Source organism: Macrosteles quadrilineatus, unplaced genomic scaffold (genome assembly GCF_028750875.1).
Source record: "Macrosteles quadrilineatus isolate MER2022 unplaced genomic scaffold, UCM_ALF_1.0 Scaffold_3__2_contigs__length_128488019, whole genome shotgun sequence".
Taxonomy (NCBI): domain Eukaryota; kingdom Metazoa; phylum Arthropoda; class Insecta; order Hemiptera; family Cicadellidae; genus Macrosteles; species Macrosteles quadrilineatus.
Window position 1 is genome coordinate 119,864,974 of NW_026542596.1, and position 26,380 is coordinate 119,891,353.

General features: G+C 32.3%; 2 protein-coding genes across 2 annotated transcripts in view; one reads left to right on the plus strand and one right to left on the minus strand.

Annotated features, from left to right (window-relative positions):
• Window positions 1–1,985, plus strand: part of LOC128989501 (cadherin-89D-like) — a 49,584-nt gene extending 47,599 nt beyond the window's left edge. The window contains exons 25-26 of the mRNA XM_054411396.1: window positions 780–904; window positions 1,757–1,985. Of these exons, the coding sequence (XP_054267371.1) occupies window positions 780–904; window positions 1,757–1,985 (354 nt within the window). The remainder of the gene's footprint in view (window positions 1–779; window positions 905–1,756) is intronic.
• Window positions 1,986–22,719: 20,734 nt separating this feature from the next.
• LOC128990473 (A-kinase anchor protein 14-like) lies at window positions 22,720–25,340 on the minus strand. The gene is made up of 2 exons (XM_054412844.1): window positions 25,227–25,340; window positions 22,720–23,072 (listed from the first exon to the last, which is right to left on the minus strand). Exons 1-2 carry the CDS (start codon window positions 25,236–25,238, stop codon window positions 22,755–22,757), a joined length of 330 nt encoding a protein of 109 aa, XP_054268819.1. The 5' UTR covers window positions 25,239–25,340; the 3' UTR covers window positions 22,720–22,754.
• Between the last annotated feature and the right edge of the window lie 1,040 nt (window positions 25,341–26,380).

A 26,380-nucleotide genomic window follows, 5' to 3' on the forward strand; every position in this document is an offset into this window, starting at 1 on the left:
TTTGCAGAAAGAAAGTAATGACATTTAATATTTGTCACATACAACATTCTAAAATTTATTATTTGATGTCTAGTCTTATGGAGAAGGTGTGTCTTCTCCATACTCAAGCAGATTTTTAGATTGTTGGGCTGAATCCTTTGATTTCTTAATTACCTTGACATTTTCCCCTGTCATAGGGGTCAACATCTTTCCATTGAATCAGCTCAATGCCACTAAAAATATTGACATGTCACAAGAGTCAGATCATTTTTCAGACACATTCTACACAACAAGGTTCATAGGGAATGAAGGCTGTGGTCTGAACCTATGGTCATTCCTCGGGTAGGATAGGAGGGAGGTATATCCCATTTTAGCAATGATGTATTTGATTGTGAAGCTTATGACATGTGGTTTACAAAAAATCAGTCTCATTACTTTCAAGCTAAATATTGAAGGTACACCTGTGTAAATTAAGCTGGAACCCATCAAAATTTGTAATACAAGCCAAACTTAAGGTGCTTTCCAGTAATGCACAGGCCCACAAATAAAATAAAATGTTCACAGCTGCAAAATAGCACCCATTTGCTCCTTAGTGTAAGAATCTGCACTTTACAAGACTTTACCCATATAGTTTTAGAGTTTTTTCAACTTAAAAAGATCATTTACCTATTTTGCCTAAATTACTGTATAATACAGGTCTTGTCACTGGGTTCAAAAAACATTAAAAAGATCACTCTGTTAGTGAATATTTTAATTACATGATAAATTACCTACTAATTATTGTTATGGGTACTCAGCAGATGCTGGAGCTGTCACTGGCGTCGCTACATTCGAGTGCACGTGACTCAGGCATAGGAGACCCTGGCAGACGCGGACGTTGCGCCTGCGGACACTCAACCTCGCACTCATCTGCCAACAGTAGCAAGTGAGTGACGATACTCATGGTGTGATCTTTGCTGGACCACCACTGGACTTGTGGAGCTTGTTTGGAATATTCCTAGAATCATTTATTTAAATTTGCAATGTCTCAACAATTTAATTTGTGTTTGGAAAAGGAGAAACTTGAAAAAATAAATCAACTGTTAGTTATTTTTAGTTCTGAATGTTCCAGAATTGTACGAGTTCATTCTTAGCTTAACTATTTAAGTAAATATATTAGAAATCATTTTACTGTATAGAGAATAATTTAGGCTTCAACGTCACAACTTTTTCAATTGTAAAAAAGATATTCTTCAAGACTTGTTTGGCAAATATTTACAAAAAATAATTGCATGCTGTATACTCAACAAGTTATGGATTGTTGGGTAAATTTAAAGGGAATATCCTAAATAAGTAACACTGTTCATGAATATTCACCGTTATATTTGTATTGATTACCGTACTTATAAACCATCCATATGGAGGACAAGAATATGTATACCATAAGCAAAGAGAATACCGGTAATGTTTGCAAGGAGAGTGAATATTATAATAAACACACATTACTAATGCAATTCAGTAAAAACACTCAAAGAAGTGTTAAGTTTTATTTATCTTTATTTGTTATTGTCCACACAAGTGATATTTTATAATGAAGAACCATTATTACTTTCAAAGTAAAGTGGTGTAAATCCCTCAGTTTTTGTAGATAGATTGGTAATCGAACCCGTCACTGTCACTCACACCAAAGGTGGAGATGCTAACCTCCAGGCTAATATCATTCCCATGATTGTCCATGAGTATTACGAGGGATCTAAGTTTTTAGACCAATACTAAGCCAAGATTCGCTGTGTTTCAGTGGCAGCTATGAAGATTCACTAAAGTCTCTCCACAGGCATCAAAGCCACAGCAGTGGGGGCAGTGCAGGAGGGGTGGGAGGAGGGGGGTGTACTGGACATGGCGGGGAATTCACCCTCCAACGTCACCAGCGGAAAGACTCCATCTCCATGATGCAGCCTCCGCCACCGCCATTCCCAGGCTCCGCCCTAGTACGGAGGCCTAGCGAACGGATGGTCATCGCACGATGAAACTCCTAGGATGGTTGATGATAACACCTCCGACACTTGTGTAAACATTGTACATTGTTAAGTTAAGTTGTTGATATATTTGTGTAATTTAGTTATTTAAATATGTAAAATATGTTTTTATAAAATTGTTTTTAGCTGTTGCCATATATTGTTGTTTTTTTATTACCTGACCACAGTGAACCACAGAGTACATTTGTTGGGCTGGGCTAGGACATTTTGCATTCTGTTTTGGGAATATCATGTAATTGATTACATATATTTGTGGTTTGATGTATTTGCTTTGCTGAAATTGCTTTTTACAGCCATTAATCATGTGTTAATGATTGTTTATAACATTGGTTAGCTCTGAAGACATAATAACAATCAATGGTTTTCTTTTCATCTACATCTTAGATGACAACTATATAATATTTGAGTTAGTTTTGCCTAGAAGCATTGTACATGTTCAACTTATTTAACAAATGTTCAAAAGTAATGTTTATTATTCTAAGTGTGGTGAAATTTTTCCTCTACCAACCTTTAAGTATGTTTACATCTTAGCAAAACTCAAAACCCCATCTTGAGCCTCCTTATATAAAAACAATCTTATGATCCTCAGAGTACACAACAAAAGGAAAATAATATGTTTATCATAGAATATCTTGGGTATTTTTATGCAGAGTAAATTGTATTTTATACTTTCTCCTTCGTTAAAAATAGATACAGTATTAAAAAATATATTTATATTCATACTTAAATTAATGATTGTTTTTTTCTAGACTGTTCATGTACAATACAATTATAATATCATGATCAATTTGGTACTCGATTTATATTCAAGGTAGTTCCTAATCAACTTGTCGTGTCATTCACATTTTATATTCATTTATTAACGTTAAAACAATTCAAACAAACAATGCCTGTAAATTAATAAAATAAATAATGTGTGATTGTTATATGACACTAAAAAACAAATAATTCCTTAAAAATGTCATTTAATGTATTTTCCTATAAAAAACTTAATGTAATCTTAATTTTGCAACTTCCAAAACCAAAACAAATAACCCCAAAGATGATGAGAACATCTTCCTTATTAACTCAGATAAGAGATGCTATTACTATTACCTTGTCAGAGACTTCATCAAGCTTAGCTCTCTCTTTAATCTTCTTGAATTCACTTCTTTTAAAGCAGCTAATTAAAATATTCATTTCCAAGGCGACTCCATAAACTACCTGTCTTCTAAGTCCTTTGAAGATTTTATTTCAAAGGCTTGAATGAAACAAGAAATTACCTTTGAAGAAAGTGTACTACTTTTACATCTGTTTGTGGAATATATAACTCTATATCAGTTGCTACAGTAGTGGAACAAAAGGTTACTGTCATTTCATCTCAAAGTCTGTTCTTGGTTGAATTATACCTGTGATTTTATAACGTTGTGTTTAATGGTGGAAAATCTTGGATAATTCAACAATTGCAGGTGGCACCTTTTAGCGAATTTCCCATATAATAAGTAGGGAATAAGCTATTACCGTAGTACTCATGGTAAGATCTGGATGTGGGACCGATTTTTTTTTTTGCTTTGAGGTCCCTAGAGGCAAAAAACACCATCGGTTCAAATTCATATATATAATGTTTGCAAGGAGAGTGAATATTATAATAAACACACATTCCTGTTTAAATATATATATATACGAGTATATGAATTTATTTGGTATATATATGAATGTTCGTTAGCACGATAACTCAAGCAAAAATGATCAGATTTTGATGAAATTTGGTTTAAACGTGTAAACCTACATTTATTCGAACGAGTTCGCGAACTAGGATGATCGGACTATGGGAACGGGGGTTTATGGGGGGTTTTATGGGGTAAAAATAGGGTTTTTCCATTTTTTACCCAAAAAACATAAAATTTAACAATTTATTTCCAAACCATTTTGTAGAGCTTCAAAAAACAAATAACTTAGTATATTGAAGTGTTATTATCCGCCTAATGGTTACGGAGAAAATTCCCTAAAAATTTCTATTTACTATTCCTATGTTATTCTTATGGAGAACAAGTACACTGTTGTAGTTTGCTCACTTATGAACATATTTTGATCAAATTTGGAAAATGTTTTTACCTACGACCGTTTTTTAAAGTAGCCATTTCAGTCCAGTTCTTAGAATTGAAAAGTTTCACTTTACAGCTGATCAGCTGATCAGTTGACCAATTTAATTGTTGATCCGACTTGTTCATGTTGATACTCGCGTATTCTTAATTAAGTTGGTGGAAGTCCAAAAATAAATGAAATATTTGCCGAATTGTACCTGATACAATATTATTTATGGTAAGAATGCTGCTAGCAATGTAATATTTAACGAAGTTTAACAAACACGTAATTACAGGAAATCAGCTGATTATACAACAAGTCGTTGCATCACTTTCAGTGGCAATGACAATACACGAAAACATAACCTCTCTAAAAAGTTATCAGTAGTGATTGTTAGTAATTAAATCCAGATTGATAGTAATTAAAAAAACGGTCGTAGGTAAAGTAGTGTACGCAACTCGCGTTAATAGTCTTTACGACACTCGTAGAAGTTTTTAAGGCACTCGCCAAGGCTCGTGCCTTAAATATTCTACTCGTGTCGTAAAGACTCACTTAACGCAATCGTTGCGTAAACTACTATTATTTCTTGATAACTATTAACATAAAAAAACACAGTTTTACCCTCCCTGATGCAGCAAACCTAAGTACTTGTTAAACTAATTCTTGTTAAATACGAAATAAATGTTATACGTAGACATTTAGTGTAAATCTAATCAGGCAGATTAGATACTGTTTTTATAGGTGTACTTTAAAACTTTCTGTTGTCTACTACAGTATTTGCTAATACCAAATAAATGATATGAGCAAGTTACTTTTATAAGGCACCCTTTATACTTAAATAAATTTACAATTACTGGAATCCAAAACACAACCAAGCAATTTCTTAATCATGGATAAAAAAACTATTGTGGGACCACATAAGTTTGCAGTTGAGGGAGGAGCCTATTTACCATATGGTTTTGAATGAACCAATGAGAACGGTGCGGTGTTGCTAAATCTAATAATACCAGCCATTTGAAAATATTGCTTTTATATTTTAATTAGAGTTGTCAATGGGCGATTTAGCAACGTCGCCCTAGCCTTGTCTTGTAATTGGCTGCCACCAACTGCAAACTTACGTCACTAGCCTTGTCTTGTGATTGGCTGCCACCAACTGCAAACTTACGTGGTCCCGACAATAATATTGAAGTATTGAAATTGGACCTTTAAATATTGTTAGGCTTTGTCAATGAAGCAAAGCAAAATGTGTGCATTTTAACATGTTTTAACATTTTAAAATCAATATATACACTGAGTAAAGCTTTTTTCCTACAGTTACCTAACAATATACATGTTCTCTCACTGATTTGAGAAAGCAAAGTGGCCAATTCGCTCACCAGTGAGACAATGATAACATTGTCTCACTCTAATTACTTTGTCTCACTCCAGATTTGCAACGTGAAGGCACGAAATAGTGAGCGCGTAACATGCAGGCAACGTCGTATGCGCGCAAAATACGTTGGCAGCACTGGCTGTAAATCAGCTGGTCAGCTGTTGTACTGTTGTATTTGTCACTTCACATTAAATGTTATATTAAAAGTTCACTTCTGTGTAAAAATAGGTTATGTTTCTTCACCAATTTATTTGTTTTATGGTAACTGTAGGAAAAGTATAATGTGCAACTCGAGTTCAAAGTACAATTGCCTCACTCGAGAAACCATTCCTCACTCGCCTACGGCTCGTTAGTAAGGATTTCTCTCGAGTGAGTCAATTGCTCACTTTTCTCACTAGTTGCACAAATAACTATAGTAAACTAATAATTAAGTTATATTAATAGTTAACTAATAATAATCAAATGGTAACTAATTAATAAATTAATATTGTTTCAAGAGAAATCAGATTCTACTGGATCACTTGCAGTCTGATTTTGTTAAAAAGTAATCAATGGAGTGTCACATGTCGTATTAGTGGAAATCTGCAGCCCTGTGATATATCCAATTACTGAACTGTATTTAGCTGTGATATCACCAACTATGTAGCTCTGGTAAGAGAAATACTGTTTATGATATATATACAGTCAACTATATTGTGTTGTTACTCTCCATGGGAGTTAACTATTGTAGAAAAAATCGAGTTCTACAAGTTGAGCTCTACAACTTGAGTTCTACAATTAGAATCTACACAATTTGAGTTCCAAAATTCGAGCTCTACTATTTGAGTACCACATATAAAGCTCTAATGATTTGAAAACTGTTTTTTTTATCACAATATATAAATGGTGATAAAGATAAGTGTACTTCATCTCTAGAATTAAAAATGAGTATAGTGTAGGCGAGATGCCCTTATTAGTTTTATCTGCAATCTTTGGTTTTATTATTGAAGCCAGACCTGGAAGATTTTTTAAGGCAAAAAGCTTGATATCGAAATATTTAAATACATGGAGCCAAAACTCTCCGGACTGGGCCTGTTATAGGACCAGGTCCTCTTCAGCATTGACAACTCTTTAGTGGATGTGCTAGGAGTTGAACCTGTCCCTCCCGCATCAAAGAACTTTACAGAACGATAACCATTGGGCTTGCAACACACCCTCATCCCTAAACCATCAAATGGTAAATGCTATTCAGGATCACACATGAAACCTTCTAATTAGCAAGACAAGCAACATAGCAACTCAACTTCTAGATACATGAATATAAAATATTAAAACAGTAAAAAAGCGAGCTGGTCTAGTGTGGTCTTCGGTCCCTATGGTCCCAGGCTCATATCCTGACAATCTCACAATCACCAAAGAATATCCAGATGACAATGCCACAACCTCTATAAATTATTTATAGGCCTGGGTTTAATTTTTTTGAAAAGTTTGTGAATTAGATAATAATAGTATCAAAACGCATTCTACACATACCACACAGGTGCACCTAAACATTGTATTCAGCTGATCCAAAAGCTTGGTAACCAAGCATGTTCAATCTCAATCAGTGGTAGAACATTGGTTACCAAGCTTAACTTTTCAATTAAAAAGTTTAAATGTATCAAAGATCCTTATATTTTAACAACTATTTTTTACGACTTAATTCCTGTTTCTTATAACCATACGAGTAGTAAAGTAGTGTAATCAACATGTTAGATAAAGACCCAGTTGTTCTTGTAGAGATTAATGGGTTGTTCAGGACTTTCCCCAGGGCGTAGTTGAGACTGTACTTTGTCGTTGTTTATTTTCTCAACACCATTTTTCTAACAAAACAGTTTCTCTCTTAAACTAACTCAATTACAGGTGAACACATCAAATCTTATGTTTTGTATTTTTTTGTGATTTAAAAGTAATAAGGGTGCCTAAGGAAAAGTGAACCCAAACCAAGGAATATTAAACCTAAGTACCTTTTAGCCACTTACACAAAATCCTACTTTTGTGAGTGCATTTAGGCAGTAATAGACTAGTTTATGAACTATTAAAAAAGAGGACAAATGCGATTGGGGTGGGCAGGAAAGAAATTTATAAAAAGAATAAAGTTTAAAAGGTATTAGTTTTTATATAAATAATTATCAAAATGTTTAGCTTGATTTTCGTGTTAAACATACATTGAAGTATTGCACATGGTTACTGCTTATTGTGTGTTAATTATGTTTTGTTTTCTATGTGAACATGATAATGCGGGCACAAAAACATAAAAGCATACCCTATCTTGGCACCCAACAATTCCTTTAAAATATTTTTATATGCATAAATGTATATAAATAAATAAATGTATAAATAAACGTTAGCTCACATTTGTTTAAGGCTTCAAATATATACTTAAATGTATATTAAACATTTAAAACCGCTCCCTTTCAAAACGTAAAAAATGGCAATGGCGAAAAAACACACAAAATACAGTAAAAAAATTACTGTATTAAATATTTGTTATTTAACAGCTTCCAGAAAATTTGTCAATGGAAACAATAACTATTAATTTTCAAAAGAGATACACGAGCTAAACTCTGTTCAGTGATTGGATTATTATAATTTAATCTAACGTTTCAACTTTGAAGTTTGCACAAAACATATTTAAAGAAATTTACACTTATTAATTTAGTGCAGTTAGCATAAAGCATAAAACATAACTTAAGTTTTTTTTTCTTGAACACAATTACACATCTCATTGAGCTTAATTAAACCTCATTTAAACTTTAGATTGGACAAAACTGTTGATGAGAATCTGTCAAAATGTAATTACATTTGTAATTAATAAAGATGCCTCGCAGCAAATAAACTCGCGATTCTCATTTCTAATCATACGACCGAACTATTTCTAAAATCAGCTCTTAAACATGAGTGGATCGAAGACTTTTCACGCTGTACATATTAGATACTGTATATTGAATCATTATTTTACTATTTTCATTTATCTATGTTTGTTTAGGTGCAATAATCTTTAACTGTAAAGGATTCTTCATATTTTTCCATATTTTAAGAAAAATAGGAAGCTTATAAGATCAAAATATCCGCAAATAAAATGTTCAATAAGCAAGATGTTTCCTGGATTGAACGGGGCTTCCGTTGATGTTGGTTCTCATTTTACCACGGGTTATTTTGCCATCCGATAAAGTTGTTTATGAATAGACGAACATTTTACTCCTAGATACAATAATACTTGGGTTATGATTTCTCTATGCAATTTTCCTTGTGTCCTAAACTATAAAAATAATTTGGAAGTTTTACTCTGATGTAGTTTTTTTTGCAGGTACAGGGTTATTACAAATGATGTTCATGATTTCATACATACATAAAATATAGTTTTATTTGTTATACAAATAAATAAAATGGTTACAACTTTTGAAAAACCCAAAAAGTTTCGACACAGATACACAGAACTGTAAACGCTCGATACGGGAACCCCTTGTGGTACGACAGATGTCAATAATGTAGTCAAGCTCTTGCTAGACTTTAAAAAGTGTGTCTATATCTATTGTTTCGATAGTATTGGTAATCCGTTGCTGGATCTCAAGTATGCTATCTGATAATGGTGGTGTGTACGCCTTATCTTTGATGTATCCCCACAAGAAAAAAATCAGGGGGTGATGTCCGGAGATCTTGTAGGCCAGTTCAGGGGTGTTTCATCATTATTCGAACCACCGAGCTCGTTCAATATCTCAGGCAGCAATTGTTAAGTTCAGCCCTACTACAAGTAACATTCAATTGCAGCCATTTCTCTTAAAATTCAAGTGTCACTTGCCAATACAGTGGTTACTAGGAGGACAATCGTTAAACCTGGTTCTTAAGTGTCGTTGCACACTAATAACAGATTGGTTAATGTAATATTCCAACTGGCAAAAAGCTTTCCTGCCTTCAAATTCAGCCATTACACAACACTTACAACAATTGACTTTACAAACAGCTGATATGTACCCAAACCAATGTAAATGAAACTTAATGAGTTTTTCTTTCCAATGGTACCAACTAAAATAGTCTTGAAACAAATTAACCCAGTAATATTTATAATCAAAATCAGGAACATTATTTGTAATAACCCTGTATGTTAAATAATGTCTTTGTAATATTGTCAAATGGTTTAATAGATTTTTTGAAAGGCATTGTTTTCCTGGCTTTAATGGTTTTAACTTGTACTATCAAGACTGGTGTTTTATATGGAAATTGTATTTTTAAACGCGTAGTACATAATAAATTTCAGGCCCTAGTGACGAAAAATACTATTATTGATAAGCATGTATAAATCAAAATTTTGTTTTAAACTGATTTATATTAACATATTTCATTAACTTTTCTATACTGGAGTTTTTAGAGCTTTCAATGACAAAATCTTGTCATGTTATACTGCAGTAAAAACAGGCTAGTATCAAAACATCCCTTGCGGGTCTAGAAAAGATCTTTTCCTACAGTTACCTAACAATGTACATGTTCTCTCACTGATTTGAGAAAGCAAAGTGGCCAATTCGCTCATCAGTGAGACAATGTTTCACTCTAATTACTTTGTCTCACTCCAGATTTGCAACGTGAAGGCACGAAATAGTGAGCGCGTAACATGCAGGCAACGTCGTATGCGCGCGAAATACGTTGGCAGCACTGGCGGTAAATCAGCTGGTCAGCTGTTGTACTGTTGTATTTGTCACTTCACATTAAATGTTATATTAAAAGTTCACTTCTGTGTAAAAATAGGTTATGTTTCTTCACAAATTTATTTGTTTTATGGTAACTGTAGGAAAAGTATAATGTGCAACTCGTGTTCAAAGTACAATTGCCTCACTCGAGAAACCATTCCTCACTCGCCTACGGCTCGTGAGTAAGGATTTCTCTCGAGTGAGTCAATTGCTCACTTTTCTCACTAGTTGCACAAATAACTATTTCCTCTTAGAGCAAAATCAATCAGAGTAAATGAAGTAAAATTATCTTGTTTTTAACTTTAAAATTGGTACGCTGATTTTTCCGAAGAAAATAGCTCCGATTTATATTGTTGTGTCATTAATAAGATTAGTGTGTGCTTATCAGCGATCCACATTCTATAATTCACAACAATATTGACATGTAAAAGGCTTGACATTAAAATATATCAGTAATTCTAATTCAAATTTATTATTGTGTTGGCGGAGTAATATATGTCGCATAAAGCGGTAACAGCTTACAATATAGGGACAAACTGTAAAGCACAATGAGGTTAGCTTAAAGATTAATGCAGCATACTATTAATATTAATTAACTCAGTGTAGGTAAAGAATATAGTTCACCACACGGACCAAAATGTCTTGTCGACGCTTGTTCATTTTCCGACCTCGTTGATGATATTTGCTATCGTGACAACAATGGGACATCAAACAGCTGATCTGCTGGGGGAAAACCACTTTTGTAAAATATCAACATAATTGAGTTATTTCCCTACAAGAAAATTGTTCTTTGAACAATATTAAAATGTAGTTTAATCCGTGGTACAACCGTTTAGCAGGCACGGTACTTGGTGAAAGTTCTGACTTCGATAGGCAATTTAACACTTACAACAATTTATTTTCCTTCAAACTAATTTTAACAATAAGAATTTCAGATACCGTATTTAGCTTCACTTTAGTATGTTACTTGAAGTAACACATCTACAATCCAAACAGAAGTCAACATCTTACAGCGCTGTCAAGTCTCAACCAAGTCTGAGATTGTATGATGTTGACTTAGTAGATGACGTTCTGTCTGTTTATTGAAATCCCTTTAAGAAAATATTACCTGCCTTAGAAACATATTGATCGTGAATATTTTTAAACATACAAGTTTTAAATTCTTTCTAAACAAACTCAATGGGGGTTGCACCATGTTGTTAAGAATTATAATTACCATCACATACAAATTTCGATCAAAACCGGGTTTTTTTTCAAAACTACACTTTTCGGTTTTATAGTTTTTATGGAAAAGTAACATAATTTACAATAAATTTTTGAACAGCAATTTTTACAGGAATGGGAGTGCTACGATTTTGTTCAGATTTTAAATGGCTAAAACATACAAAACTGTTATCAAAATCGTTTGGGTTGTTTTTGGGAAAATCTGATTTTCTGTTATTTTATGGGTTTTTATGGGAAAATCACCATAAAAATCTAAATTTCAAAAAAACTAAAGAAAAGCCTGGAGATACCATGAATTAGTACATACAGACCAAATTTCATTAAAATCTGACCACAGGCGTGGTATGTAGCTCTGTACACATCCACACACACACACAAACAAACACACACACAGACATCACTAGTTGGACTTAGGCTTGTGAGTCAAGAGGAATGGCAACTCTTTTTGTTAGTATTAGTGACTTGGCCTATTGTAAATAATACTGAACGGCTCAATAAATCTTGAATCTTGAATCACTTTGAAAACCTCTTTTTTTTGGGTTCAGGGGGGGGGCCCAAAACGGATTATTCACTCAAAAACTCAATTTAAAAAACTTTGACGAAAACAATACTTTCTCCATATACTATGTATAGGGGGGGAGAAAGTAAAAATGTCGTAGGTAAAGTAAGCAAATTGCGTAATTAGCCTTTAAGGCGCTAAGAACTATATTAACGTGATCGTTGGGTAAATTACTTTGTATTATTGGTAGTTTTTACAATACTTTGAGGTAATAAACATTGTAATTCCGAGGATTGCATCATTAGCGACAACACTGAACACTTTACAAACTCCCTCTCAAACTTTGACCTTTTCGAATCTCTGTCTCCAGCGTAACTAATGAATCTCTTTCGATGGATAATAATGAGAATATCGTAATGCCTTTGGATCGTTATCGTTCTATTACTTGACAGAAGGAAAAACAAATTATTATATAAACTCTTTCTAATAATATTTTTGAGTAATCACAAAATCTAAAATCAGGAAATCTAAATGTGTACCTTAAATTTAAATATCGTATTTGTAGTTATTCAAACATTTCACATAAAAAATGTGTGTTAACAACGCGGGTTGTGGTTTTTATAGCAACGCGCATTTGAATTTATACTATTTCAAACTTTTTCAACACCAAATTTCTTTTCATGGGGTTTTTAATAAAAAAATCAAATAAAAATAGGAGAAGTGTAAATTCATTGGAAATATTTGGGATAATTAAGGTATTTATTTGTGTACTGGGTTTTTTTTTATTAAAAACCCCATGAAAAGAAATTTGGTGTTGAAAAAGTGTTGAAATAGTATAAAGTCAAATAAATCCCCGTAAGAGACAATATTAACTGCCTTAGAAACATATTGATCGTCAATATTTTTAAACATACAAGTTTTAAATTCTTTTGTAAACAAACTCAATGGGGGTTGCACTATGTTGTTAAGAATTATAAGTACCATCACATAAAAATTTCAATCAAAACAGTTTTTTTTTCGAAAATACGATTTTCGCTTTATTTTATAGTTTTTATGGGAAAATAACATAATTTACGATAACTTTTTGAACAGAAATTTTTACAGGAATGGGAGTGCTACGATTTTGTTCAGATTTCAAATGGCTAAAACATACAAAATTGTTATCACAATCGTTTAGGTTGTTTTTGAGAAAATCTGATTTACAACAATGAATCTTGTTTTCAGAATGATATTCCTTTATAAAGACATTTTAGCCTACAAATTACCTATGTATATTGAGAATGATGTGGATACCTACTTAATGCCTTAAATTACAGAGTTTTTGCATCGAGTTGATGCCATTATACAGCCTGAATATAGCACCGAACAACGACCAATATAAGGGTTGTAAAGAGAAAATTTGCACTATTTCAACAGTAGTTTGTTGTATGTCGCTTATTTTCATTTTACTAATGATACTGGATTACAAACGTAAAGGACCATTCTATACGCTAACATTACGAAGGCTTGTACAGTTTTATTGATATATACAATATCCCAAGGGGTGTATATTTATCTATATCTCTATACAAATTGAAATGAAACCTTTCTTTGTAGAGAAAATGCTCAGAGCTTAGTCGACCATCAATCAAATTTAATTATTTTGTAAAGGTGTTTGATTAGAACAATTTCTAACTTCTTTTCACCCACAATTTAGTACGGTAATTTATTTTCCCTCTGTTACACTTCATTAGTTAAGAAGTGTCAGGCTATTCTTATAATTTTCAGAACATGGACAGTGGTTAATAGTTTAATGACTTATTTAAAATATATATATTTAAAAGTATAATGAAAGTATAATAAAATATATATATTTAAAATAAACTTGGTAATTGATATCTTTTTCAATTCGACAATGAATTACATTCACTGTACCATATAAATGGCTTGGGGGAGCGAGCTGGTCTAGTAGTTAGAGCGCGGGACTCCGGTTCCTGGGGTCCTGGGTTCAAATCCCCCCAAATCACCAATGGATTTTATCCAAGTGATAATGCCGTAACCCCTAGGTCTAGCCTGAAGTAATGTGAAAAACAATTCCGTGCTCGTGCCTAGCGTCCTAGGAAAAAAACTATAGGAATGACTAAATGTTGATACTGTAGTTTATCAAAGACCTTTACTATTATAAGAAGATACTGTAGCAGGTTGGAATCTGGAACTACTTAAATAAACTGAAGACAAACCAGATAAGTTAATAGAAAATAACCATTTAACGTGCTTCAAACCTCCTCTTACATCGTATAAATATTTATAAAAATTAAAAATAATCAGTTGTCATATAAATAATTACCACAACGAAATATTTTATCTTAGACAAACTCTTCATTAGTTTGTTCTTAAATTCGAAAAGACCCTCCAAAATCTATCAAATTTGACAAGAGGTCGCCGAATCTCTAATAAGCGCAGAGCCTCTTCGGTCTAATGAAGGCTTATAACAAGCCGCCCTAGAGATCTTGGAGATGTTTGATTATTTGTCAATATAAGAGCCGAGCGCGATGAGGGGACGCCATTTAATGAACGGGTCTAGGGCCTCTAGCAACTTTGTTGGATTTCAGCGGCAATCACAGAAATCTCCAATCAGTTTGTCAAAAAGCTCGTTTAGATATTCTAAGGGTTCTGTAATATTAAATATATTCATTTGTAGTATTCTTTAGTTTTCCCCTTATCAAGAACCTGGGTTTTTAATTTATATAGTTTATAAGAAATAAAAATGTTTGTATCGAATATTGTTTGTGATTAAAAAGTACATGTTTATAGTAGAGTGAAAGTAAAAATAGGAAATGTATTTCATATTTACAATTAATAAATATCTAAAAAGGTGTTTGTTTTTATTATCTATGCAAATCTCCTTGTTTATCAATACATTTTTGAAAAGGCTTAAAGTATGCGCACCAATTGTTACATTATACTTTTAGTTGGTACACTAATAACATTTAAATACTTGGTATCGATTAAATATAATATCAAAACATCTATATCGAAACCTTGGATGGACGTTTTTATTCACCTTGGAAATTGTTTGGAGGAAGTCTAACTCCCTCCGCTTCTGAATTAATAGTCAAATATGTATTTACAGCTAAACATATGAATATAAATGCATATACGTACATGCATATTTTAATAACTATAAAACGTCATAAAACGATTAAATTAATTATTGGTTTACCTTTAATAGTTTTGCTACAATTGAAAAAAATAAACACATTGATTATATTATAATAAACAAAGGAAAATCTTCTTATGGAGCAAGATAGGTTAACGGCAAGAAAAATAAACAATATTCATACCACAATGTTGAACTGAAAATTAAAAAAAATAACTAAAAAACACATATATATTTCTAAAACCCTAGCCTGAGATAAAATTGAGCTGAAATTTAAACAACTGAAAATACGTTGAATATGTTCCATTTATAAATCTAATGGAATCTACATACACATCCTGTAAACATTCTACTTCCAAGCTACAAAAACTCGATCTGGCTTGGTTTTGTTAATTGGAGGTCGGACATGGAGAAGTATAAGCTTACATTGTAACAAAGCGGATTACGTATTCTAGATGACAAATAAAATATAAAGAACATCTGACATTTCGAGGTATTCGCTTAATTAGGACAGTCGGGGCCTAACTTGTCTCTCAGTAAGGTTTTAGTGCAGACGTGACTTATTCCTGCATTAACCTAGAGACAGCTAATCCTGCCAGTTTTTAATTTGTCCTGCAAAGAACGACGGTTGTTTCAACGTTAAAAATTCCCTGTAACAGAAATGAGTTTTTTCATTACTAAGATTAACGTGTGATCCTTTTGGAAATTCCTTGCCTTAATTGTTTAAATGTCTTTGTCAATATACAGTATTCTTGTTTTAAGATTAAAAACATGTTAAGTAGCAATGTGTAAATTTGCTTCATTGAATCATGTGAATGAAATGTATATTGTTTCAATATAAATTTGCTTCAATACATTATTTATTTATTTTGTGTATTTATTATTTAATTAAAAAGTTACTGGAAATCAGATAGGTTTCAAAAATTTGCTTCACAACAAACTTGCAAAACACTTTAACAAGTCTTAGCGTGCAATTTTGTTCGTTAGGTATAAAATTGTGCTTTTTGAGAATGAATATTCTGTGAATACTCTGCTTGTAACAATAAAGGGAGATTTGTGAATTGAGTGTTTGCCTTTTAGGCTAGGGTTTCACTTATAAAGCTCCATATTTACAGCACCATAGTTTTGTAAGAACATGTGTTTCCAATAAATACATGCAGTTGTATAAAATGCAGCAAACCGGTTGCGATCAACATTTACCTGCATATAAACGAAAATATTTTGTTTTATACATAGTAAAAAGATTCATTGAGAGTTTCAGAAATGATTTCAGCAAAGAGTTAATGAATGTGTGACTGAATGTTCGGAACACAAAAAAAAAACATTAATATAACTCTTGTTAAAAAAATATACAGTATAATTAATTTGTTGTATGATATGTTATTTTTTATTGGTTAATTTATAGAAAACAAAAAGAGGTCCTAAGGCCACCTGGATAGAAATTATTTTAAATTTAAGTTTATCCTGTTACAACAAAAAACATCTAAAAAAACAGACACAAATAATTTCTTAATAGACAAATTTCAAACATTTGCCAATCATTAAACCACCATATTTACTCTGAAAAACAATTATGACAATAAAACAGTTGAAGTAAATGAACAATAAGCGACACAGAGTAGCTGACTTATCCTGCAATGCGATGTACAGTTTTCCCCAAACGACCGGAGATGAGGAGGAAATGGACGGACGTTGACGCGACGACGAGCAACAGCTAATTATTCTTTTGCTCTCCGAGAAAAAAGTAATTCAGCTTTCATTAAATGTCCATTATCTTTTTCACTGGATAATTAACTCGTTGTCGGTTTGTTACAGCATTTTTAATTACTGTGTGAATTTATGTTAAACGTTTTGTTGTGAGTACGTTATATTCGTGATTAATGTAATTCAATGATTTAGATTAGTTTAAAATGTATTTATCTAATCCATTAATTTGCATTCAATTTTATATAAAGTTATCGATAACGTTGTATTGCTTATATGTAACATACATAATTATTGTCTAGTTGTGGTGTTGTGTGCTCCATACAGAATTGATCCATATGAGAAGTTCCATTGGTTGTTCCACTAGTAATGTAAACTGTCCTTGATCATAACTTTAGCATTGAAACATGAAGTAATAATAATAAGACAGAATAGTTAAACAGCTGAATTAAGATAATAAATTTGTCGAAATGTTTAATCTTTACTACATAAAATAAAATAAAATATAAATAGTCTTATGGTTTTAACATTGCTAGATATAAACCACCAGCCATGGTGGTTGGGAACTAAGAAAGATTTCTTATTAAATCACATGATTAATTCTGTCTTATAATTGACAGTTAGTGGTTATAATTGTGTCTAATTTCAATATTTGAACTAATCGAACAATTTTTTTTGGGAATCATTCTACGCTTGGTGTTTATTAAAGTTAATATAAAATAGAAAAACTCTTCCAATCGTCCAATTAGTTTTTCTATTTTGAGGGAATGGTAGGAAAATTAGATTACTTTACCTGAAGGTTGGGATTTTGAAGATGATAAAACCATTCTAAAAACTATATAATTAAAAGCTATTTATAAAGCTGTAACGTTTTGTTTCTAACGAGCTTATAAAGTATAACAGACTAATTTTGATTATTGAATAAGGTAGTGGTGAATTCCACTTCTATTACACTAAAAAAACTTCATCACCTTGTGAATTGTAAATTATTTTAAGTTCTGAGCCATTCCTACGTAAAATCCTGCATATTTTACGTTGTTTTATTTATAAATTATTACTTTTTTCAATATAAACATTGATTTGGCGTGTTATCTTTAAAACACATAAAAATGTTCGAAATAATAAAAATGTTGGAATTTTTATTATCACATTGTGAAGCGAAGCAGTTTAAAATATGTTTGACTTAAATGAAGGCAATTCAAGGGTTTTACTATTGCACGCACTGTATTTGTATTGAGAAAGAAAAGTTAGGTCCGAGTGTAGATGAACGCTTCTCCCTGGCCATGTTTTGTTACTGTTCTCCCTAGGGAGCTGTTGTTTTCAGGTAATGTTCCTAGATCTACCCTCGACACCTGTATTTTTCTTCTGCAATAGTCAACCCATCAATTCTATCCTGAACAGTTTTTGTATACCTGCAATAACTTAAAAGAGTACAGAAAATGTGATGTCATTGGTCTGATCGTTGGGATGTCAATTTGAAATAGCTATTAGTAAGAATTAGTCTGATAACTGAACTCGAAATTTTTTATAAAAGGAGATTTTTATATTCTTACTTCTCAATTTATGTTGAGTTTCATGAGAGAATTCTTTCTAACGTTTTTAGATTCACCCTTGTTATTTTCTACAACTAGTTTAGATACTGTTAAAAAGCACTTGTCTTAGTTGCATAATGCTGACAAATTTTTCACAAGTGTGAAAAAATGTAATTTGATGCTTTATGTTACTTTTTTACATTTCAAACAAAATAAATAATAAATACTCAGTACGATAACAATAGAAAAAATATTAAATAAATAATAACATAAATAATTTGCTGCTAGAGTTAGCTTAAACGAGACTTATACTTGTTAAAATAAATCCTAATGTAATGCCCAAACTATTTACGCGCGAGAACACATAGCGAACAATTTCTTCATCGTAGTCTAGCAGTTAAAAATATTTTATTTAGCAAAATGTTAAGAGTTTGTGAATTTATAGCTACTATATTTTTTTCAGGGAAATGAACAATAATATATTAACAAGTAGTTCAAGTAGAAGGGGAACGGTTAAAGGATGTTATAAATAAGAGGTTAAATTATTCCTTCAGTAAAGAAAAAAAACTACCACCGTATAAGCAGTTGTAGAAGCGGTAAAGGTGACATGTAGGAAAAAGAATAGTACAAACAAAAGTAACGGTTGGGAAAATTGTAGTATAAACAAAAGTAACGTTTACAAAAATAATAGTACAATATAAGTAACGGTTGAAAATATAATAACAGTAATAGCAATGTGAATGAATCGTCTCAATGGTTGGCCATTACTGTAATTAAATGGAAGATTTAATTCAGTTGACAAGAAAAATTAACTGCCACTGAGTGACAAAGCGTCAACGCCTTGGATTTATTTTTAGTTACTTTTAAAATACGATTTAAATAGCTATTTATGTTTATCACACCTATACATTCATGTGTGTTTCTGATCAAATGTATAACGTTAATTATATTAGCTTGTAGAACATACATACTTTTAAAACCTTTAGAATTAAAATCGTACTTTAAACCAAACTAATTAAGTTACTTATAAGTTACTCTTCGTCATGTTTAGTATTAAATAAAAACTTCACCAATATTTCTGAATTTTTATTTTCATGAGGCCTTCGCCAGCTATGCTCAGTCTGATGATGCCAGCATAGCTGGCGAAAGGCCTCATGAAATTAAAAATCAAGAAATATTGGTGAAGTTTTTATTTAAAATTTATATGTAACATTCTAATTTTTTGATTTTTCCAAGATTATTCTGATTCTCTCAAACATTAAAACTATACTTTTCTTTATCAAAAACGAAATTTCATTTTGAGAAGTTTTTCAGAGAACATGTCTTATGATAAATGACAGCTAGGGGCGAGCCGCAGTGGGAGGGCGGGGGTTGGCAGACCTGTTGAGGCAAGCTGTGATTTATAACTGCGAACAGCTGATCTCGCTGCTCATTTTGGTGGGAAAACTGTAACGGTGTTTTAAAATTGACCATAATATTCTAGGGATAAATAATAAAATTTACATTGTAATTTTTGTTTATTTGTGCCATTGGCATTTTTACGTTTAAAGGTTAAATTCAATTAAAATTAAATATTCAATTAATGGGAACGGTCCAAACTCTTAGACATATTAATATGTAATGCAATAATTGTGTTTGTAGCCCTATGGCAAATGACAAGGATCCAGGACAGATATAGCTTGGAATCGAACTAAAAACGTTCAGATTTGAAGTGCGTGCTTAAACCACTCGACTACCCAAATTTTAAATTTTTATTGTGTTTAATTTTTATGACTACTATTATTCTTTATTTGTATAACGTAACAGACAATACAACAGTTTGTAGTTGAACTTTAGAGACTCATTTCTCGCATTTTTACGTACAGTAGCGACTTTCTTATTGGTTGATGATTCATTAAACCCAACTAAACCTTCGATGATAAAATATCATAATATTTAAACAGCAAAATGTATAATGTATAATGAGCCAGGAAATTCTTGAAGCAGCGGACACTGTATTTCAAGGACCACCGTGACCAATACAAGGTCACTGTATCAAGCGTGCTGTAAACAAATGGAAAGTAAAGGGCTGGAATGCTCTGGATTAAATGTTTTGATTGATAGATAATTAGAGAAGAGTTTGTGGAAAATATTCTGTAAATTAATCGCATGACTCTTTCCACTTCACTAACAAATCCACCTTGAACACCTTATAATATTGAAGTATATAGTATATAGGCCTAATAGAATTTATTTTAATGTAACAAACAATCCCAAGTGTGTACAACAGAATACGGGTTTTTAGTAGGTAGTCTGATCAAAATTGTTCATTATGTTTTTTAGCCTGAACTTTTTCTACACATTAGTTCCAGCTCATAGAGGGTTGTGGCATTATCAAATAGATAAAATCCATTGAAGGCAGGATCAGCGACCACAGAATTTAAATTTAATTTAATTATTTTAATTTTAATTCTGTGGTCGCTGGGCGGGATTGACCAGTGCGCTCCCCCAATTCTTAAAGAGTTTTTACCTCATCTCTCTGGAAAGGTATATAATAGACCACGTCTTAGAATATTTCTATGGATATCTACACTTTATACTGTAAACATTTACGAAACGATCAATATATAAAATATGTTTTAAGGCAAAGCTATTTTAGACTGGTTACTAAATGATTTTTAAATGTTAACACGTAATGATTTAAACTGTCACCTAATAAAAAAATGAAACGAACTGACTGCAACGCGTTAAGTATATTTCCTAGTATGTATATGTAATGTAAAAATTCCTTCTTTTAAAACCATACCCAACGTTTTTTTTCATATTACAAATCTTTCTTTTACACCAGCGAGTTTATATTTCTCATAAATTTTTTTGTTCCTAATCACTTTAAAAATACTACTGAAAGTATTTCGACCACGGTTTTATATACGCTAGCCTTGGTTATTTGAGCGTAGAAAAGTAAGTAGTCATGCTTTTCGTCCAACATTGTAGTTATGAAACATAAATCTATCAAGATAAACATCGCCGACGTTCTCTTTGATATTATTAGGCACGCACGCTCCCGTTTTCGTAATATAAGGATTATTTATTCGTCATGTTTATATTCCACTTGTTTTATGTTTCAGGGATGAATGCGGAAATTTTCTATCCCAAGTAAATTGATTTGAATCAATGTCTACAACATAGTCTTCGCCAATATTACCAACTATAGTTTTTCACAAAAATTTAATTAGATTTTATCTACACCATAACTTAGTAATAGCCCAACCCATAAAACACAGTTTCAGAAACAACCAACCATAAAAAGTGACAGATTTTGAAAATCAATACGATCGTTTTATGTAGTAGATTATAAAATATTTGTTCATGTTCATGTGTTTGTGTATACAGATAAGTATAAACCATTCTCCCCCAAGTTTGCTTGTACTAAAACTCTTTACTACTATCATTAAAGTTTAAACGAATTAATTACGAAAATAAGCAAAAAATTACCATAACATTCTATCCAATAATAGTTCAAACTTTTACGATTATATAATTTATCACCTCCAATACAAAAGTTTATTACAATTGGATAATACATTTGACTTCTACTGTAATCACTCACTTGACCATTTAACATACGATTGCAAAACTAAAAAATTTAAACATTCCCTTGTTTGAAAGATGAAATGCATCCCAGCACCATTATTAAAAATGTGTGGACAAGACAGTAATAATTCCACCCCCTTGAGGAGAACCGCACTCCGGTGATTGAGCTCCGCCCAATTAAGCCCATAACCTAGATTGCTTCTCACTGTTAAACTTCCTCCTTTTACTGCAGATTCAAGAAAGCTTCCATTATTCTAATTGGAGCGTTGTTCCAGATTGATTTATGACAAATTTAAACACTTAAAGTGTAAGATTTTTTTGGATACTGTATTACGAAATTCTATTCTGTTAGCATATCTTTTACTGAAGTACTATTGCATGGTAATTGATTTTGCTAAGAGTTATGTTTGGTTGGCGTTGTCAATCAGTAAACTGTTGTGCTAACATTTAATCGTTCCTAAATCTTTTGTAAACACACCTTGGAGCTCTTTAACCAGATAAAAACTTTCCATTTAATTAACAGGTGTTAAAAGGTAAAAGAGAAGTATATAGCCCAACTGTAAAACAAAGTTGTTGTAAGCAAAAAATATCCTGGCTTAAGAACGTGCTAATCATAGTTGGTAACAAACCTGACATCGCATTGCAAGTTAATGTGTCATTGATGTAAAAATCTAGTCTTATCCACCATAATCTTCCTCTCTATACATGTAAAGCACAATAAAACACCTTCGAAAAGCTAAGTGCGGTGGATTAAGGAATTGTCTATCAGTGGTCTCACTGACAAATCAAAACTTTCTTCGAGCCCTGGCCCGATACATCACTTTCGGTGTGTATCTTAATCTCAACAATGAGAGTTCAAATTTTAACATCAATACTGTTTGCTATAGGGAATACTAGAGAGATATAAACAAAATATTAAAAAAATAAAAACTTTATTGACTGTGATCAGGTTAGTGGACTAGAACGGGGGCGGCATGGACGACTGGGGCGTGGTGGACTACGGGGGCGTGGTGAACTACAGGAACAGTCCTGACGACGGGGACCACAGGGGCGTGTACTAGACGGGCATGATGAACCACAGGGGCATGGTGTACCACGGGCACCACGGGGGCAGCCTTGACCACAGGCACCACAGGGGCGTGTACTAGAGGTGCAGGGTGGACCACGGAAGTCTTGACTACGGAGACGGAGCTGTGTGCCACAGGGACCACTGGGGCTACGTAGCCGGGTGCGGCGACGGCGACAGCCACCAACATAGAGAACAACACCTGTAGAGACAGGAAATGTTAGTTGAAAACATTGGTTAAGAATTATTTATCTTGTGATGATGGGGTTGAAACCCATGTAAGAAAAGTATTTAAGGGAATTATAAGTGCTAAGTAACAGTTCTTTCTCTAAGCTAGAAAAATTGCCAATAGGTTTCGGTAAAAAAAACATTATATCTTTATGTCCCACCTTTACCTCCTAGGATGCTAGGCTCCTAGGTGCCGGAAACCGTTTTACACATTATTTTAGGCTAGGCATAGAGGGTTGGGTCACTACCACGTAGGTAAAATAGATCGATTGGTAATTGGTGGGATTCTAACCCAGAACCCTGGGGACCGAAGCAACGCATTCTCATTTAACATAACCATTAATCGAAATGTTTTATTGTTCTAAATTATTGTTCTTAAACTGTTGTATTATCTCACAATTTTATTGTATTTACTAGAATATATCATATTATATAGTTCGGGAAAATAGTATTTACACGTTGGGTGACTTATTAAAAGCTCTCAATTTTATCAAGTGTTGAGTATGTTACAACAAATCCGCAAAACCTCATTAAGGTCCTTGTTGTGGTAAATTATAGTGTTTTGTGAGTTCGATCATGATTCAACATCAATATTCTTTTATTTGTGTTACATTTAAATGCTAGAATGGAATCATATAAGATATTTTACTATGATAAACTTGTTTGGTGTAAAAAAAACTAAAATACACAAACTGCTGTTACAAGAAGGCCAATGCAATGTATCTTACAAATATCAAATTAAGGTTTTGATACAAAAATTACTTATTTATTACAAATCAGTTTCGATGATCTGTTTGAGACACGTAAATTTGGTAGATATCTGTGAGTATATTTATTATAGATACAAAATAGTTTTGATTCAAATTAACTATTGCAATAATATATGGAGAGTAGTTATTGTCGTTTTTAGGAACTACATTAAACAGCTTGGAGTAAAAGAAAAAACAGTTGTATTGCGTTTACAAATGATGGATATTTAAAATTTATAGTTTAATACCTGATATACTGCAGCAAAAACAGCAGTTTTTAATGCATGTGTTGCGGGTCTAAAGTAGTATCTTTACTCTCCAGGGAGTAACAATCTTTTTTAGTCTCTAGAGAGTAAAAATCAGGTGTTGTAAACAGTTGTAAATTTCGATTGTGGTAATCTATCGATCGAAATTATTCATCGATTGATTTATTAGGTAAGGCCTATTGTTGTCGATCGTTCAACGTATTGATGGTATAACGTACTGTAACACTATCGTAATAGACGAAAGGATTGAATCACTTACTAAACAGCTGCTTATTTACATTAGATGATCACAATTGAAAACAAGCAATTAATATTTAAAAAATCATTGTGTTGACATTTTTTAAATGTTAAACAAGTCTTGATAGCAAGCATATATTGTGTTCGGTAAAACACAGTATTTGTAGAATCTTCACATTATTCCAACACTATTTAATTTATTTAGCACACAATTTAAGGAAAACTCGTTGCAGTATTGTAGAAACCGGAAAATCATATGGGTTTTGCGAGGGCTAGTTGGGAAAGAGTTGTTGGGCGTTCATTCACAGTTATCTTACGCCCAATGAATTAGCAGAGTTTTGATTAGATTGAGAAGGAATAATTAACTATGGATTATACTGGAGAATGTTTTAAACACACAAGGGTTGTTCAGAAAGTAATGCACGTTTTATAATAAAATAAAAATTTCAACACGAAGGAAATGTTGGTACATACAGTACACTTGAAAGAGAATGTTTGAAGCAGTTAAACATATTATCACACTATATATAAGGCGGCGTATGCAACTATATCAATTCAATTCTAATTCAATTCAATTCAATTCAATATTGAAGAATGTACAAAGATAATGTCCTCCTAGTCTTAGCTAATTATTCCACACAGAAAACTTTCCCCCTAAAGAACGTTTTGTCATACAGTCCACAATATATTTGATCAGTACCCCAATACAAAAATCTTTCTTGTAACCTTGTTGAAGATCCATAATTTATATTTGATCTAAATGAGTCTCATAATAAATAAAAGATAAGTTTTAGACACCACTAAAGAAACAATAACAAATTACCAGTCCACATAATTTATTACATAGTTATTTTTATTATATCAATAAGTACTTACCAAAGCGTACATGTTGAGAGGAGTTGTTAGTTTGTAACTACTGACGCACTCCAGTGGGAAGCTGCTTATATGTGACACTTTGTCCTTCGAACATCTGGACCTGCTATGACGTCAGTGGGTCCTCTATGTATAGAGAGAGGAGGGGGAAGTGTACATGGGAATTGTATGATAAATTGTGTGGTAGAACGGAATGATAAATGTAAAAAGTGCATTGCACTTTTGAGGAAAGGTACATTGCAATCTTGCACATGTTTTTCGTGTTAGGCTAAATAATTTGTCGTACGAAGCGAATGTTTAACATAGTTTCGTGACGTTTTTGTATAGCTAAAGACAGTGGTTGCTAAATATAGATAACTAGATTTATAAGCATTTTTTAGAAAGACTGAAACCTCTATGCATGCCAGTAAGGATTTTAATTTGTATTGTGTATCGGAACCGCAAACTATGGACCTAAAACTATTTCTACCTATTAACCTATCTAGGTATGAAGGTATTTGATTAAAATGTCCCAATTAAAACGAACTTGTCTTCAGATTTTTAATCTGCATTCATACAATTTACACTAATTTGTTAACAGTTGTTAAACAGTTTGTTTTAAAAGTTGTACCGTTTACGTGTCGAAGTGTAAATCATTTTGTAATCAGAAATTACCCGAAAGTGGAAGTTTATTATCATATAGCCTTGTAGCCCAAACCAAACTGATTTTAGATTTTGAAATAATATGTAATTTAGTTGACACACTTCGCCACTTGCTATGATAGCATATCAAAACTGATAATAAATAAGTCCCACATATATAACTGCATTTTTTCACTCGTATTACATAGACAAAATTTCAACTCAAACCGAATTCAACATATAAAGCATTTTCTGAAAATACATTTTGCATACACTATATTTAATCAAGACCATCATTTCATCACAAAAAACTTTGATTATCTCAATATTTCTAAACAAAACACATTTCATATTCATCAATTTTTACCACAAACGATTTTGCTAACCTCAAGATTACCAAAGAAACCAAATTTCGTATTCACTAATTTTAACCACAAATAACTGTTCTCTACTCGAGATTCCTTAGGAAAACCATATTATATACACCGCATTTCACCATGAACAACTTTTCTAAACTCAAGATTTCTCAACACCAC